Genomic DNA, 19,538 nt, shown 5'->3' with positions numbered 1-19,538 from the left:
ATCGAAGTACCCTTTCCTTTGGAAAGGATATATCGATGTACCCTTTCCCTTGAAAAGGATCTACCCTTTTCTTCGGAAGGGGTCTATCGAAGCACCCTTTCCTTTGGAAGTGGTGTATCGAAACACCCTTTCCTTTGTAAAGAATATATCGAAGCACCCTATCCATTGGATATGGTCTATCAAAGGAACTTCTCCTTTGGAAGGGTCCATCGAAGCACCCTTTCCTTTGAAAGGGGTGTATCGAAACACCCTTTCCTTTGTAAAGAATATATCGAAGCACCCTTTTCTTTGGAAAGGGCCTACCGAAGCACCATCGAAGCAACCTATCCTTTAGAAAGGGTCTATCGAAGCACCCTTTCCTTTGGAAAGGGTCTAACGAAGTACCATTTCCTTTGGAAAGGGTCTAACGAAGCACCATTTCCTTTGGAAAAGGTCTAACGAAGCACCATTTCCTTTGGAAAAGGTCTATCGAAGAACCCTTTCCTTTGGAAAGGATATATCGAAGCACTCTTTCCTTTGGAAAGGGTCCATCGAAGCGCCCTATCCTTTGGAAAGGGTCCATCGAAGCACCTTATCCCTTGGAAAGGGTCTAAGGAAACACCCTTTTCTTTGGAAAGGGTCTATCGAAGCACCCTTTCCTTTGGAAAGGGCCTGTCGTAGCACCCTTTTCTTTGGAAATGGTCTATCGGAGCACCCTTTGGAAAGGGTCTGTCGAAGCACCCTTTTCTTTGGAAATGGTCTATCGGAGCACCCTTTGGAAAGGGTCTATCGAAGCACGCTATCCTTTGGAAAGGGTCTATCGAAGCACCATTTCCTTTGGAAAGGGTCTAACGAAGCACCATTTCCTTTGGAAAAGGTCTGTCGAAGCACCCTTTCCTTTGGAAGTGGTCTATCGAAGCACCCTTTCCTTTGGAAGGTGCCTGTCGTAGCACCCTTTCCTTTGGAAAGGGCCTGTCGAAGCACCCTTTCCTTTGGAAAGGTTCCATCGAAGCACCCTTTCCTTTGGAAAGGTTCCATCGAAGCACCCTATCCTTTGGAAAGGGTCTATCGAAGCACCCTATCCTTTGGAAAGGGTCTATCGACGCACCCTATCCTTTGAAAAGGGTCTATCGAAGCACACTTTTCCTTGGAAAGAGTCTATCGAAGCACCCTTTCCCTTGGAAAGGGTCTATCGAAGCACCCTTTCTTCTGGAAGGGTCTATCGAAGCACCCTTTCCTCTGGAAGGGTCTATCGAAGCGCCCTTTGATGGGAAAGGGTCTGTCGAAGCACCACTTCCTTTGGAAAGGGGCTATCGAAGCACCTTTTCTTTGATAAGGGTCTGTGGAAACACCCTTCCCTTTGGATATTGTTTATCGAAGCACCATTTTCTGTTGGAAAGGATCTATCGAAGAACCCTTTCCTTTGGAAAGGGTCTATCGAAGAAAGGGTCTATCGAAGCACCCTTTCCTTTGGATATGGTCTACCGAAGAACCCTTTCCTTTGGAAAGGCGAAATCGAAGCACTCTTTCCTTTGAAAAGAGCCTATCGAAGCACATTTTCCTTTGGAAAGGGTCTATCGAACACCCTGTTCTTTGGAAAGGGTCTATCGAAGCACCTTTGCTACGGTAGGGACTTGGCAATTATGGCTGATACTCATTGAGGCGCCCAGGTATCAAAGAGGCCGCTTTCAAATACAAACTTTGTAAAACAACTATATGCAAGTGGTCGCTTCCAGCTCGTCTATAAAGGCTCCCAGCTACAGCTCGGTTCGCTTATTAAAATAGACAACAGCTCGTCTATAAAGGCTAAAAACAGCTCGTTTATAAAAATCCCCTACAGCACGGCCAAAAAGACTTGTTACCAATCACGTCTCTTAAGACTCCCTACAACTCGTCCATCAAAAATGGCTTTTGGTTATTTATAAGGCTTCCGTACATCTCTGTATTAAGCCTCCATATTGCTCCCCTAAAGATACATCCTACTGCTGACCTATCAAGATTCATTTAAGCTCGTCTCTAAAGATTCCCTTTTGTTTCCCCTATAAAGTATCCCTTCAGCTCGTCTATGAAGCCTACCTTCGCTCGTCTAAAAAGATTCCCTTTGGTTCGCCTATAAAGTATCACTTCAGCTAGTCTATGAAGCTTAACTTCCCTCGTCTGTAAATCCCTTTTCAGCCCTCTTAGTCTTTTCTATGTAGGCTGACCCCATATTGCATCTCTGAGAACAAAATATAAAAGTATTTCCTCAACTTCTATTACAGAAAATGTTTTTTTTAGAACTTATAACTTATGAGACATTATATAATATATGCCTTTGCATATAATATATGAGTATTACATTACATGCTCATATTATCCCCAATACATACTCGTACATACATACATCTACATGTAATACTAAATTCTTGAATAATTGTAAAAACGAAAAGAAAAAATATTTCAAATCCTAGTCGGAGAATTTATTGCTCAACATTACGGCATTACTATTACTGGTTTTAGGTATGCAAACAAAAATCTATGGCCTTAAGCAATGTTTTTTTTTTCTATATTTCCCCTCTACTCTTTGCATTTGTAGTTAGTTACTTTTCGCTTTGTTCGCCTAAGACAATTATTCCTTACACACATATTTCCATTCTTGGGTCTTGAGGTGATGTTCCGAACATAGTTTTTTTTCTTTCTTTTTTATGCATTATTTGTCTTCAAGATGTTGTATAAAATGGGTTTTTTTTTGAGTTTGAAAGCATATCTGTGTGTGAGTGTGTATTTGTGTTTGCACACAGTTGCAATAGTTGTAAATCATGAGACAAATGGAGTATAAAATATAGATTCTATTGTATAACATATTTCATGTTTAAGTACTTAATAATGTTATGTGGTGGTGTAGTACCACCATCCTAGAGTCGCATTTATTCACTCATAGACTTGGATAGTTGGGTTGTGGAGAGAATAAGGAAACATTTAGAGTACCCCATAGAGATGTGATAGTGCAGAACAAATATTCAACATGAGAATAGTGAAAAATTTGTTGGCAAATCATATAGAAATGACATTGGGTAATAAATCTATAAAATGCTTGTAAGATTTGGGGGGTACGTATATTGTGGGAAAGAGAGTGGTAGAGTGAGAGATGGTGAAGTAGAGCTTGGCAAATATTTGAAAATGTATTTTTAATTTAAATTAAATATTTTATGTATAAATGTATAAATTTTAAAATTTAAAAATGTATACAAAATTTATGTACAAAAGTATGTGAACTAGAAGCCACTGACACACACCTCCATTGGAAAGATGTTTCCACACAACTACTCTTTGTGGGATATATGTGTCGTACATAGTTTTCCATAACAATTGACTGTTACTGGTGATGTATGTGTAAATCCCATTTTAAGAAATTTTTAAGATATACACACTTTTTATAACCCACAAATAACCATAACCCATATTTTTATACACTCAGCATTTAGGCGAAATCAGTTTCAGATTATTGGGAGTCGATGTCTGTCCGATACAAGAGGCAACAAGCGTGGTTTATATACACATTTTCAGCAGGACATGAATATTATTCAGGAGCAGTGTATGAAACGTATCTGGGATTCACAGAGTTGGAACTTCAACCATGATGATGCATGCTTCTCTGACGGCCTTATGACATACTGTTTTACAGCACAGCATTTTTCAAAAAAATGTTCAAAATTGTGTAAAAGGTACCCTTAGTATCAGTATCAAAACGGTGGTACCTTCGATGGTAGTACATCATGTGGTGGTCATCGTACAGGATTCCTTCGTCACAAAGTTTTAGGATGGTGGGGAGATTCTCATTGTACTCCAGAAACTGTTCCACCATCATGTTATCCATATGTTGACTCCTCTTCAGGCAGTTATCACAAACTCGTCGATCCGACTGAAGTCCATACTTGCTTACTTTACTTACTTAGCTGGCCAATTACAGAACATTTGTTCTATAAGTCGAACTAAGAAAAGATCTCCAATTCTCTCTATTTGTTGCTTCGCTATCTGGAATACCGCGCCTTTTCATCTCTTCTTCCACTTGTTTTCTCCATCGATTCCTTGGTCTGCCAGTTCAGCGTGTACCGCCATGTGACCCGTATTTATACGTCTTTTTAGCAGGTTCATCATTGCTCATCCTTATGATATGACCTAGCCAACGCAATCGTTGTATCTCGATACGTTTAGCTATACTGATGTCGTTGTATAGCAGATACAGCTCGTGGTCCATACGACACCGATATTCATCGTCGCAGATTGGTACGTAAATCTTTCGAATAACTTTTCTCTCAAACACACCAAGCACTGCCTTGTCCGCTTGTGCAAGTACCCATGCTTCGGAGCCATACATCAGCAGGGTAGTATCAATGTTTTGTAAAGTGTTACTTTTGTTTGACGAGATGTGGTTTTGTTTTTAAACTGTTATTTAAGCCAAATTAGCATCTGTTAGCCAATATAATTCTTCTTTTTGTTTCACAACTGAAGTTGTTTGTTGTGTTTACGGTGGTACCGAGGTAGACTAAGTCTTTCACTACCTCAAAATTATAGGAACCAACTTCATCAGCTCTATGGACGCATTGCGCGTTGACGCCATCAACTTGGTCTTCTCGCCGTTTACCGCCAGACCCACCTTAGCTGATTCTCCTTCGATCTTCACAAAGGTATCAGTTACTTCTTTTACTGATCGTCCTATGATGTCTATATCGTCAGCATAAGCAAGTAATATGTGGATTGTGCCACTTTTCTTAATGTTTGCCTTTTCTAGCAGTATGTTGAAGAGATCGCACGAAAGGCTGTCTCCTTGTCTGTAACCTCTTTTGGTATAAAACTATTCGGAGAGGTTCTAATACCAAATTCAGACATGGAGTACCATTGGACATAGGGGGTTGTCGAAGGCTGCTTTATAATCAACAAAAAGGTGGTAGGTGTTGATCTGCATATCTTGGGTCTTCTCTAGGGTTTGCCGCAGGGTAAATATCTGGTCAATGGTGGACTTGTCGGGTCTAAAGCCGCATTGGTATGGTCCAATTATTTCGTTGACCATAGACGTTCGCACAATATCCCTGACACTATTTTGTAGGCAATAGTAAAAAGACTTATGCTCCTATAGTTAGAGCATACAGTCTTATCTGTAACGCGTTCTTCCTGCCAGATGTTGCTAATTAGCTAATGCATACACCTCATCGCCTCCGGTTTTTAACAGCTCGGCTGGTAAGACATCGGCTCCTGCTGCCTTATTATTCTTCAGCCGGTCTTTACCTCATCTTGGCCGGGTGGTATACATTCAATACCATCTTCTGGGATTGGATATGTGGTATCTTCGTCGTCTTCAGTACTATTATATACCAACAGTTTGGAAAAGTGTTCTTTCCATAACTTTAGCATACTATCTGTATCAGTTACCAAATTAACTTGCTGGTCCCTACAGGAGGATGTGACTGTACCAAAGCCATCAGTTTGATGTTTCACTCTTTGGTAGAATTTACAGACTTCATTTTGGCTTGGCTTTGGCTGAAGTCTATAACGTCACAAATGTTCTTGTTGGGTGGACATCTGTATATTCCAATGTTGGCTATTGTTGGCTTCATACCCAGGCATGCTCTCATCTTCTATTCCCAGATTGTAATCGTCTCCATTTGAGCTGACGATATGACTGCCCAGGGGGCAAAAGATTGCCGGATTATTTAATGATAATGCACTACACAGACACCAGGACCGCTCTCTTCTTGGCTTTCTCCAGCATATAGTCCACGTAGCGGCACTACACAGACACCGGGACCGCTCTCTTCTTGGCTTTCTCCAGCATATAGTCCACGTAGCGACAGTCATATTGCCGGATTATTTAATGATAACGCACTACACAGACACCGGGACCGCTCTCTTCTTGGCTTTCTCCAGCATATAGTCCACGTAGCGGCAGTCATATTGGTAGTGTCGGATAACTTCAAGGCCCTTCCTTCCGCATAATAACCTAATTATCTCAACATCACCTTTGATGGTGGAGATATATCTTCGAAAGTTTTTCGCTGTAAACTTGGGTTTGTCTTACAAAACCACATTGCAGCTCCCTTTACTTTCTGTAGGTTTGATCGCTGACCTCGATGCTATTCCGGCATGTCTTGAAAAGCTCTCTCTCTCTCTCCCTCTCGTGAACCCTAATCAATTTATTATTATACTGATGACTGTATCAGGATCAGCACTTCTATAAAAGGTACGCGGAGACTTTTACGCAGGGCGATAAACGCATAGTGTCTGGTTGAGGTAGTTCTTGTGGTTCCGACTATAACAATATAATTTTTTGGTGGACAATTCCATACTTACTGACAAAAAGATCGATAATCTCTAAAAAAAAATTCTATGCCGACCAACAAAAATGCTTAGTTGACACGAAAGGAGTGACAGATATTGATTTTTTTATATTATCGGGTTCTAATTCTTCTGTCTTCAGATTCAAAAATTTAGCAACCTGGACTGATTGCGTACGTGCGATCCCAATCCACATGCAGAACTTGTGTTAGGTTTCGTGATATTAATTCGGGTCCAATACGAATTGAAGTGGCTGCATCTTCCGAATTTCGCTAATTTTGTCTTGGCACCTGAAGTTCTTCTGCTGCGACGGATGCTGCATTCACACTGCATCCTTGTACTACCTGCGCAACTGCATCAGTATACATAATATCCAAGCCTAAATGATAGAGCATTTTGTGAATTTGCAGAAAGGCAGAGGTTAAAAAGTTCCGATGACATGACCCCTACCTGGAGAACTCGGAGTTTGGTTTTGTTGTTTCTGAAGTCCACGTAGGACTGGCGACCAAAGTTTCAAATAACGCCGCAGGGTAGTATTTTTTACATCCTCTTAGCATGACGGACAGTATCAAATTCTTTAGTCAGGTCCAATGCTACCATCACTTTTCTGTGACAAGGGGTATTCTAGTTGAGGCCTCGGCTAATATGCATGGACATTTCATGCAGCGACGTTGTGGTACTATGCTGATTCCGGAGCTTTTGTTGATGATGCGCAACAGCCTACGGGGTTTCTAATAATGGTTCAACCAGCTGTTTTTGCTCAGATAGTTGACTCCTGGGTGCCACCGTGGTGCAATGGTATGCACAACCGCCTTGCACATAGAAGGTCATGGGTTTAATTACCAGACCAGGCAACATCAAATTTTCAACGGTGGCAAAATACCCCTCAGTAATGTTGGCGACATTTCCTGAGTATTTCAGCTATGTAAACTTCTCTACAAGTGGTTTCTTAAGGCATGCCGTTCGGACTCGGCGATAAACAGTAGGTCCCATATCATTGAGCTAATGTGAATCGGGTTGCACTTATTGATATGAGAGAAGTCTCCCTTGTCCCAACTGGGATGTTATGTGGAACAATTATATAGTCAACTCTTGGAGTATCCAGTTGGTTTAGCATCACCATTGAAATTTCATCAGGTTTAACAGTTCTCGTCGTCCGTTCGCTATCGAGTTGTTCAATAAATTGTCAGCTAAAATAATCTCTTCGGATCCCTCACAACCACGCAGTTAAACATGACAGATGTTCGTTCATCCTTTTTCTTAAGCGCTCAGCACGATCGGTCTGTTGTGAGTCGCGTCATGCGTCAGAAACAACAACCACATGAAAAATATGTATGTGATGCTAAGTTTGTTCTTGCAGTTTTCATGTGGTTCTTGTAACGCTGCACTCAACGGACCGTATGTGCAGAGGCATTTAGGGTTCGATAACACCACAATTTACTACCGGCTTCAATGCTACAGAAGATGCCTTTGCCACTTTTCCCAATGTCATCTTTCTGACTCTAGCGTTCGTACAGCAAAGTCCATCACTCCTCTTCGATAATCTTCATCTCTGATGGGAAATTAGGTATTTTTTCAGTGATGATGTCTCGAAAATTCCTCTCTGCTAACCGAACATCAGAGGGATTGGACAGTTATCTGTTTTATTCTGTGAATCTTTGCCAATTGGCCTTCCAATGGCTAAGAAAAGTATAGCGTTCAGGGGTTAAGGAACCGAGTGGAGATCGAGAAGAGGATATGGAGATGGCCCAACCCCAAGAGAAATTAGGGTTATGTAGTCGGCCGGTCTATTGATGGGGATGATAGGGAGATGACCCTACCCTAGGGAAATTACGGAATGCCATGTTACGTCATTCATCAGACCAGCTGAAGGACATGTCAGGCATACTAAGGCCATCTGCGGTGCAAAATGTTGACCTATATATATTGCTCAAAAATTGTTATGCCTCCCTAGTTACTTCCTAGCGTTGAACCCCGTAGCTCATGATTCGCATTAAAACCGATTACTGTCTTCCAACAATGGTAGGTAAAAAACACCGTAAACAGCTGTGAGGTTGGTAGGATATATTGAGCGTTCTATCTCTCGGCGGTTCCACAGTTGACCGCTATCCCCATGTACTCCAAGTATGGGTCATTAAAGTCGAACTCAAGCGAAATAGGTCTATACGGGACATACTGGTGAAATAAGATTATAAGTCCATCATCTCCACTTCTCATACTATTCAAGCGCAGTACGTTGTATCTATCACAACTCTGAAGACTTGTTATTCGTTTTCACGGTTCTTTTGAAGCAAGTCTAAATGGAAGGTACTTACACCTGGGAATTTTTTGCGGATTCTGAAACAACAATGTTCATGGAGGAAAAAAGTCAAAAAACAAATCGCGGGATCGCTTTTTAAAAAAATCGCGATCCAAGTTGACATTTTTAGGGGTTTTTTAGGTCTTCACGATTTTGATTTTGCTTGGAAACCGCAAGTCCTATCGAAATGGGAGGTTTTATTCGTAGGTTTTACCGTTATTGAGATATACAAATTCAAATTGGGATAATGTATTGACTGTATCGCCTCCTTATAAAACAATGTCATGACTGCTATATTCCAACTTAAACACTGCAGTTTCAGAATACACAAAAAACCTTTCTTTTAAATTGCTTCAAGAGCACCGTGTTTTCGTTTCTTGAATCGTCCCAAACATTATCCTTTTCCGACTGAGAAAATCCACAATCTCGCTGATATTCCCACAAAGACTATCGCAGCTAAATTGCAGAAATGTAACATTGTCCGGAACTGGACCTGGACGACAAAGACACACTGGGGATCAAGTAGGTGCAGTACAAAACAAAATAACCCCTAACACTATACTCCAGATCAAGCCGGAACCATTACTGGAATGTACACATACACGACTCCCGCTGCACATCACTCCCAACGACCTTTGGATGATAGAGACGGTACTAAACGGAGCAAAACCATGGTCAGAAGAAACAGTAGCAGGCATTCCGGTACAAACCGCTCCCAAAAATAAATATAACAAATAAAAACACTTAGTTGCTGGAGTGACGGCCCCTGGCCAGGATGATGTATCCTCAGATTAATTCGGTACATACAATCCGACATCGCGGGCTTATTATCTTCGTGTAGACTGGGTTGATTATAATAATAAGACCCGTAAAACGTTTGAATAGTTTATGTTGGAAACTTCCAAAACTTCTATTGTTACCAACAAAAAGTTGTTTGTTTTCACAAAATTTGCATAGAACATTTAGGTCCACCACTCGGTTACGGTTTATCGGCAAAACTGATAGATTCCTATTTACTTATTTGGTTTCAGGTCAAAAAACTCCAAATAAAATACACAATTTGATTTCTTTTTAATATTTATAGCCATTCCAACGGATTTTACTAAATTTAATTTTGTTGTGTAAAGCATTATCAATACCTCATTTTCCACGGCATTCGCCGTTTATTACAAACAATGCAAACAGCTTTGATTGACACACATTAAATTAACTTTCCGAACGACTTGTACAGTTTATTACAAATACATTTACAATGTTTTATACGCTGTCAGTAATTTAGTGGGAAATTAACATTCCATTCCGCAAATGGAATGAATAAAGAACAGCAGCAACATCCTCGCAACGAATATAAATTTTATCCACCTCAACTTAGGAAAAGTAACAAAACGACCATCAGACCTTATTACCCAAAGGATTCTTTCAACGTTCAAATAGCATTCATTCGACTACCTTAAATTAAAACGCACAACCTAGGACAACAAACTCAAGACACAACACTTCTACTTCAGGACATCTACAGATACAAATAGATTCTTCGTTTTATTTCTCGAATTTTTATTTCTTTTTAGTTATAATTAAATAATTTCCAAGAAAAGCAAGCGAACCACTCACTATGCCACCATGTTAGCTGGCTGGCTAGCTACTATCAGCAATACAAACAACATAAAAATGCGCGCTAGAGAGAAAGAAAAGCAACAAACAACAAAACTTGCATTTCGAACACTTGTTGTCTAATATTTAATTATTATTTTTACAGCAAATTAAAAAGTTGCAACTTTTAACGCAATCAGCCGCATTGAACCGTGAAACAATTGCAGCATCACAATTAGCAACATCAACATCAACGGGTAGTATTAAACAAGCCCAGGCAGCTGCTGCTGGTCCCTCAACTTCCTCCTCAGGCTCATCATCGTCATCATCATCAGCTTCCATTTTAACTTTAACTCAACCATCAAGGATAGATGCCATTGAAGATGTTGTTGATTTAAAGGCCAGTCTGGGTGTGACTGGCAGTAGTAGCGGTGCTGGCAGTAATCTAGGAGTTGTTGCAACTGCAACCGGAAATAACCGGCAAAGTTTGTTAAAAACTGACATTTCACAGTCTGTCGCTAATGGAGGAACAACGGCTGCTGGAAAGATGGATGCTGGATCGGGTGTTGTTGGCTCACATAGCATTTTAACTGTTGATGAAGACTCCCTGTCTTTAGATCGTCTCAACTCCCTGCGCATTTATATGACATCTATCAAAACTTTACCTTTCAACTTGCGTATATATGGGTAAGTATTAAATTTAGGAAATAAATTCAATTTTATTTTAATTAAATTTTAAATGCAGCAGTCGGTGGCGTATTATTTGTGTATGTTATGTATACGCCATAAATAACAAAAACTATTATCAGTCATACGCTCTATGGTCATATTGATTTAAAAATGTTCTATTTTATACTTTATATTTTATATTTTACTAGCTAAGCCCTGTGCGCTTCGCAACCCGGATTAAACTTAATGAATTACATTGTATTACATTAATATTTAGGGTTATTTTTGATTTTAATGCATAAATATAAGAGAGACTCCTCATATTCATTATATCTGGTGTATGATGATCGAAGTTAACCTCCCGTGAACTCATAATTTTCCAAAGTACCTCTTAGGTCATAACAGCTCAACTCGAAAGAAAATTAATTCAAATGTCACTATAAAATGATCTTTGCTTTAATAAGTTAAAAATAAAAAAAAATAGTAAAAAGTCTTAAGTTCGGCTGGCCCGAACCTTTAATAACCTCCACCATAAAATATTCTAAACTTAAATGCAATAATTGATAATACGTGGAACTATGACAATAATAATTAACCACTGGAAATCGTAAGTACCAAGTTACAGTCAATTTACACCGAAAATGTAAAAAAATATCCGAATGATTCTTCTGATCAGCCAAGTTTCCAAGTTTCGTTTAGAGACCAATCTGCCGCAATCGGGAAGAACGTCATCACGCCACAAGTTGGGTAAGGAAAGAGTTACTTCTAAACATACAACTCGGTTATAGAACAGTAAATGTTCCAAAATCTTTCAAAAATGTGAATTTGCCAATTTGCTATGTTCAAGCCTAGAAATGTTGTTTAATAATATAAATAATAATAGAAAATAAGATTTTTTTTCAATAATGCATTTTAACTTTTGGGTAACAAATCTTATCGTTTGAAGTCATTCGAAATTTTAGGCATGTTCCCAAAAACATCCCCGAAGGGGCAAGGGATACTTTTCTCACATTCTTAAGTACATCCCAATTCATATTAACTCAATGAGATGGGACCCACTTTTTATACAAGAGTCCGAACAGCGAGTCTTACGACACCACTTGTAGATAAATTGCTAATTTACTCAGGAAATTTCGCCAAAATCACATTGAGCGCTATTTTAGTCACTGTTAAAAATGTGATGACCAGGACCTGTCGACATTGCCGACAGAGATATACCCTCAGCCTGTGTGGATTGAAATACTTTTTTTTTCAAAAACTTACGTATTTAGGGGGTTTTCAAAGCAATATGGATAGGATTAAATCGCAAACATTTGCGGGGATATCGACAGATAGGTATATTTTTAAGCCGAGTTTCGACAATATTTAGAGTACCATTTTAGTGGATATTTTCGAACTTTTGTGGGGGAAGTATCGGAAGGTCCACTACTTCCACCTTAAAATTTCATCTAATATTCGAAGAAATATTACGATATCCAAAGTGTGGACGAACGCACTATTCGGTTCGAGCTCTCCAGTCACTACATATGGTGCCATAGGGGGTTTTTACAACTTTCGGGTTTTTCTCAAGAAGTATGGACTTGCCCTTGAAAAAACTTTTACAGTCGTAATTGAGGCAGCGAATGCAAATTGCTTCAACAAAAATCAAAGTGATCCGAGGGCAGGTCTTAAAGTGAATTTATCCAAACATGTGTGTGGGAGGTACCCGACGGAGTCGACAAATATAGTCCATATTCGAACCGGACATATGCCTATCCTATATTAGGATGTGTAAAGTATGGACCAAGTATGTCACTCCCATCACAATTTTTCCGAACATTTTTGAAATTTTGTGTGGGAGGTATCTGAAGGAGTGGACCGATATGGCTTATCTTCGAACTTAAACTAAGTTTGCACAAAATATTACGAAGGCGTAATTTTGGACCGAATCGGCAGATCCGTTCGAGAGTTATCTTGCGCTCCAACCACTACACACGGTGTTAAAGGTGCTGTTTGCATCTTTCAGGCTATTTTCTCAGGAAGTATGGACCTGCCCCTGATGAAACTTGTTCCGTCGTATGGGGGGAAGTGAATACAAGTTGCAACAACAAAAAAAGAAGTGATTCAAGAACAGGTCCTATGCTGAACTTCTCCGAAATTTTGTGTGGCAGGTACCCGAAGGAGTGAACCGATTGAGTCCACATTGGAACCTCATCTAAGTCTAGTAGAAATTTCACGATGTGCAAAGTATCGACCAAATCGGTTACTCCCTTCAAGAGTAATCGGGCGCACAAATTTTCGGAACATTTTCAAACTTTTGTGGGGAAGGTACCAGAAGAAGAGGACCGATATAACCCATCTTCAAACTTAAACTAAGTTTGGATGAAATATTGCGAAAGCCAAATTTCGGACCGAATTGGTTGATCCGTTTCAGAGTTATCGTGCGCTCCAGCCAGCCAGCCAGACAGACGGAGGGACGGACATTGCTCAATCGACTCCAAATTGTCTAAAACACATTTCGTCCGATGAGGCACATTTTGCCCGCATAAATGCTGAGGGTATAAAAATGTGTTTTTTTCGTTACCACTCGGCAATCCGAACAATTCGGATCAGCGGTTTTTGAGTTATTAAGGCACAAACAAACGTACAAACATTTTTATACCCTCCACCATATGGAGGGTATAATTAAATTTGTCATTCCGTTTGTAACACATCGAAATATTCGTTGGAGACCCTATAAAGTATATATATTATTGATCAGCATAAAATTCTATGTCGATTTGACCATGTCCGTCTGTCCGTCCGTCCGTCCGTCTGTCTGTTGAAATCAAGATACAGCTCGCAAGTTTAAAGATAGAGAGTTAAAATTTGGTACAGAAGTTTTTGTTACCTGCAGGATGGTTGGTATTGAAAATGGGATATATCGGTCCACGTTTTGATATAGCCCCCATAGAACGGTACCCCCCGATTTTCGGTATTTTTAAGGTTTTAGCTTCATTATCCTACCAAAATGGCTGAAATTTTGTACGTAGTCTTATTTAGGGGTATAAAACTTTTCCCCCATAATTTTGTCGGTATCGGTCCACACCTTCATATAGCCCCCATAGAACGGTACCTCCCGATTTTCGGTATTTTAAAGGTTTTACCTTCATTATCCTACCAAAATGGCTGAACTTTGGTACGTAGTCTTCTTTAGAGGTATAAAACTTTCCCCCATAATTTTGTCGGTATCGGTCCACACCTTCATTTAGCCCCCATAGAACGGTACCTCCCGATTTTCGGTATTTTGAAGGTTTTAGCTTCATTATCCTACCAAAATGGCTGAAAATTGGTACGTAGTCTTCTTTAGGGGTATAAAACGTTCCCCCAGAATTTTGTCGGTATCGGTCCACACCTTCATATAGCCCCCATAGAACGTTACCTCCCGATTTTCGGTATTTTAAAGGTTTTAGCTTCATTATCCTACCAAAATGGCTGAAATTTGGTACGTAGTCTTATTTAGGGGTACAAAATTTTTCCCCAGAAGTTTGTCGGTATCGGTCCACACCTTCATATAGCCCCCATAGAACGGTACCTCCCGATTTTCGGTATTTTTAAGGTTTTAGCTCCATTATCCTACCAAAATGGCTGAAATTTGGTACGTAGTCTTATTTAGGGGTATAAAACTTTTCTCCAGAAGTTTGTCGGTATCGGTCCACACCTTCATATAGCCCCCATAGAACGGTACCTCCCGATTTTCGGTATTTCAAAGGTTTTAGCTTCATTATCCTACCAAAATGGCTGAAATTTGGTACGTAGTCTTCTTTAGAGGTATAAAACTTTCCCCCCATAATTTTGTCTGTATCGATCCACACCTTCATATAGCCCCATAGAACTGTACCTCCCGATTTTCGGTATTTTTAAGGTTTTAGCTTCATTATCCTACAAAAATTGCTGAAAATTGGTACGTACTCTTCTTTAGGGGTATAAAACTTTCCCCCAGAATTTTGTCGGTATCGGTCCACACCTTCATATAGCCCCCATAGAACGGTACCTCCCGATTTTCGGTATTTTTAAGGTTTTAGCTTCATTATCCTATCAAAATGGCTGAAATTTGGTACATAGTCTTCTTTAAGGGTATAAAACTTTCCCCCAGAATTTTGTCGGTATCGGTCCACACCTTCATATAGCCCCCATAGAACGGTACCTCCCGATTTCCGGTATTTTGAAGGTTTTAGCTTCACACCGAAATGACTGAAATATGGTACTTAGTCTACGTTGGTGGTATAAAACTTTCCCCCAGAACTTTGTCGGTATCGGTTCATGCCTTTATATAGCCCCCATAGAACGGTACCTCCCGATTTTCGGTATTTTGAACGTTGTGGCGTCAATATTTCTCCGAAATGGCTGAAAATGTTGTATTTAGACTTTGTTGAGGGTACTCAAACTTCCCCAAGAAATTCGTCAGTATAGGGCCACGTTTCGATAAAGCCCCCATAGAACGGTACCTCCCGATTTTCGTTATTTCGTCTTCCAAGAGTTATTAAATATTCCAGAAGTGTATTATCAGTATAGGTCCACGTCTTCCTATATCCCCATAAAAGCGTACTTCTTGATTTTCGGTATTTTTTAAGCTTTAGCCACATTCTCTTACCGAAATAAAGGAAATTTGGTATTTGAGCCTAAAAACTTTCCGTCAGAAATTTGTCGGTATAGATCGACGTTTTGAAATAGCCACCATAGAGTGGTGCCTCACATTGCTTTACCGAAATTGCTGAAATTAAGTATTAAGTCTTCTTCCTACACGAAAGGAAACTAATTATTCCATTTTACTTCAATACAACTTGTGGTGGAGGGTGTAACAAGTTCGGCCCGGCCGAACTTAACGCCGTTCTTACTAGTTCTACTTTATATATAGATATTTTATATTTTATATATTATATTTTATATCTTATATTTTATATTTCATATTTTATATCTTATAATTCATAATGTATATCTTATGTTTTATGTTTTATATTTTATATACCATATTTTATATATTATATTTTAGATTTTATATTGATATTTTTATTTAACATTTTATATGTCATATTTTATATTTTATATTTCAGACTTTATATTTTAAATTTTATTTTATAATATATTTTATAATTTTTATTTTATATTTATAATTTTTTATTTTATATTTTGTATTTTATATTTTAAATTTTATATTTTATATTTTATATTTTATTCTTTATATATTAAATTTTATATTGTATATTTTTAATTTGATATCATATATTTTATTTTTTATTTTTATGTTTTATATTTTATGTTTTATATTTTATATACTATATTTTATATATTATATTTTATATTTTTTATTTTATATTTTGTAATTTACATTTTATATCATATAATTTATATTTTTTATTTTATATTTTGCACTTTATAATTTCATATTTTATATATCAGACTTTATATTCTATATCTTAAATTTTATATTTCATATTTTATATTTTTAATTTTAAATTTTATATTTTATATTTTTAATTTTATATATTATATCTTATATTTTATATTTTATACTTTATATTTTTTATATATGTTTCATATTTTATATTTATATTTTATTTTTTATATTTTGTATTTTATATTTTACAATTTATATTTTAGTATTTATATCTTACATGTTATATTTTATATTTTACATTATATATTTTATATCTTACATTTTATATCTTTTATCTTTATATTTTATATTTAATTTTTTTATATTTTATATTTGTTATTTTGTATTATATATTTTATATTTTATATATATTTGTGGTCATATTGAAATAAAAATATTCTCTATAGAGCTAAATCTCTTATAGTTATGATTTCTTATAATCTGTTTCACCTTTCCCCTCACTTTTCTTCATGTATAAACTTTCCTCCCGATCCATCATTTCAACTTCAGTAATAACAAATTATCGCAGCTAAGTCAATAAAGGAAACAAATCACACTTTTCAACAACTTCCGTACAAGTTATGGACAATAAAAACCACGAAAATTACAAAAATTATCACAAAGCATAAAAAACGCGAAACTTTAGATTAATTCATTTAAAAGAAATAACCAAAGAACGTACCATTACTGCCGACCTCAGCACAGGTCATTACTAGGGAAATAATTGAAGGAAAGCAACTTACAATTTGTTCATAAAAGCCAGTCGGCTACCGTTAAAGTTTTCAAAAGGCAAAACTTCAATGTCATAAATTGTCTGGTAGTGTGTGTGTGTGTGTGTGTGTGGTTGGTTCCATGCACCACCACTATAAGTAGCCATAAAAAGTCAAGAAACTTAAAAGTTTTTGCCAATGAAAGGTCATTGAAAAGAACCATAGACTGGTATTTCCTTGTCGCTGGACATAAAAGCAGAACTAACAAAAAGTTTTTAATAAGAAAAAAACAACACAAACACAAAACTTCAATATAATTTACCTGAATTGACATTTTACAGAGTAGAAAGGTATTTAAGTTTTGCTTTCAATTGGCATCTTTTTAAATTGACACCCACATTATGGAGTGGCGTATAATAAAGTGTAAAAAACTATGCAGGAAAGAAAAATATTAAAAAGAAACAAGGAAAAAAGAATCAAAAAAAACTTTTAGCAACTTTTGTTTTAAGAAAAAAAGAAAAAAAAAACGAAACACGTAGTAGAAAAAACTACAAAAAGAAATAACACCGAAAAAAGAAGTTACCAAAACGCTTAGAGTATCTTTTACCGTAATTGAAACGTGTTAAGAAAACCGTTATTGTATACCAATATCGATGCCATTAACACACAAAGAAGGTGAATAGATAACACTGAGTGAAAGGAGGTATCAAATAAAAACCAAAAAAGAAAAAAGTTGATAAACAAAGCAACTAAATGGATTGAAAAGTGGTAAAAACTTTTCCGCCATGTAAAGTGAAATGCAAATATTTCAAAAAGAAACTACAAAAAAAAAAACAAAATAAAAATACACTTTGAAGAAAATGCCAATATTTCATAAAGTGTTTAAGCAGGACCTCAAACGAACAACAATCGTGGATTTTGTAAAGATTTTCAAGCAGGGCCACAAAAGGACAACAATCATGTCTTTTGTAATCGTTTTTAGCAAGGCAAAACTCAGAACTTACCTTGCTTCTTCCCTCATCTCACACTGACCTCCCTTGATGTCACCTGGGGAACAAACTTTTACACATGTTGAAGGTAGTTAGCTAACATGTACCATGCATTCACCCATAAGAACGTTAAAAACTTGGGTTATGAGGCCCGGTTATTTACACTCCCCTCCCCCACCTTTAAAACATATTACCAACAGCAAGTAAAGAAGAAGAAGGAAAAAAACCTTTTAAAGTTGACCACCCCCGCAAACATTTTAAGAGCCATAATCTGCAAATCTGCACCTGGAATGTTCGGACCCTTCCTACGCAAGGTGCATTTTATGCTCCGGCAGTTGTACGTGAAAGAAAATGAAATAACACCGTACTTTCATAAATTGGCCTAGTTCCAGAGAGTTGGCTAAACAATTTAGAGAACTGTCAAACACTTCTGATGTTCGGGTAGCAGAACTGACATTTCGGCACATCATCAATGCTATAACCGCTTCCCATGTACCGGTTGGTCGAATACACGAAATAAAACCCAACTTCCCGACAGAGGGGGCGAGACTAGCAAATTAGCAGACACACCAATATTAGGTCGGTGAGCATAAGCAAAACAAGCTGCTACATAATCTGTAGTCTGTAACTGAATCTTAATTCTGTAACTTATCTGAATTCTGCAACTAATGTTTTGACTTACCGACAATAACACTGTGCAACAAAATGGAGCTCAAAGTCTGGGGGGTGGAAAATTCTTATTGGAGATGAAAGCCCTTGGTGAGTATATACAGAACCCCGAAGGACAGATTCGCCGTGAGTCGATCTTTCGCGATATGGCGTGATGAAATTTTTGCTAGAGACCCTGTAAGCCATCAGGAATTATCGTTATATCTTTGTCCACTGTTGCTTTAGCTTATTTTTGATATGACATGTCTTCAGTCAAATCGAATGAGGATTATTTTCGTAGAGCACTTCGACCTTTTAACTTGCTTCCTTCAATGTCCTTTTCGTCCTTTATTTTAAGAGCCGCTATAAAAGTACCACAAGATGACGTTTTTCAGCTTCGAAATGTTCTGCAAAAATGTCGGCCAGAAATTTTTAGGTACGGCTCTCTTTGACAACAAATCGATTATGTCGAGTTTTCGTGGTCGTTTTGTGCATTTACCCTGTTTTTGTTCAGAGAGACAGGGCGAAGAGAAGAGTACTATGTCGCATTAGATTTCTTCCTGCCGAACAGGAGCTAACGTAATGGATACCCAGCAAAATGTTCGATGCCAAAGATGTCATTCAATCATGGGTGAAAGTGATCTGGCATGTCATCTTTTTAGCATCTTCATCGATTAATTTTATATAAGCTTGGGCCCAAAAAGATGCACTTCATTTTTGGATCCAAAGCATGTCATTTACACCAATGCTTTGACATGTCATTTTCACCAATGCTTTGGCATGTCATTTCCACCAATGCTTTGGCATGTCATTTTCACCAACCCTTTGCAATGACATTATCATTACGACGAGAGTTTTAACAACGTTGGTTGTGGTTTCGAGTCTCCGACAACATCAAACCTATTGTAAATAATTTAGCAAATATATTTAGAAAAATGTGTATAAAT

At 37.7% G+C, this 19,538-nt stretch overlaps 1 protein-coding gene across 1 annotated transcript in view; it reads left to right on the top strand.

Annotated features, from left to right (window-relative positions):
* LOC141394063 (uncharacterized) overlaps positions 1-19,538 on the top strand; it is a 917,654-nt gene that overhangs the window by 759,775 nt on the left and 138,341 nt on the right. Inside the window, exon 14 of the mRNA XM_073967887.1 lies at positions 10,347-10,867. Within this exon, the coding sequence (XP_073823988.1) occupies positions 10,347-10,867 (521 nt within the window). The remainder of the gene's footprint in view (positions 1-10,346; positions 10,868-19,538) is intronic.

Source organism: Musca autumnalis, unplaced genomic scaffold (assembly GCF_047663935.1).
Source record: "Musca autumnalis isolate F117 unplaced genomic scaffold, ASM4766393v1 scaffold_2, whole genome shotgun sequence".
NCBI lineage: Eukaryota > Metazoa > Arthropoda > Insecta > Diptera > Muscidae > Musca > Musca autumnalis.
Note: the sequence above shows the minus strand (reverse complement) of the source record. Positions and strands in the feature narration are given on the sequence as shown.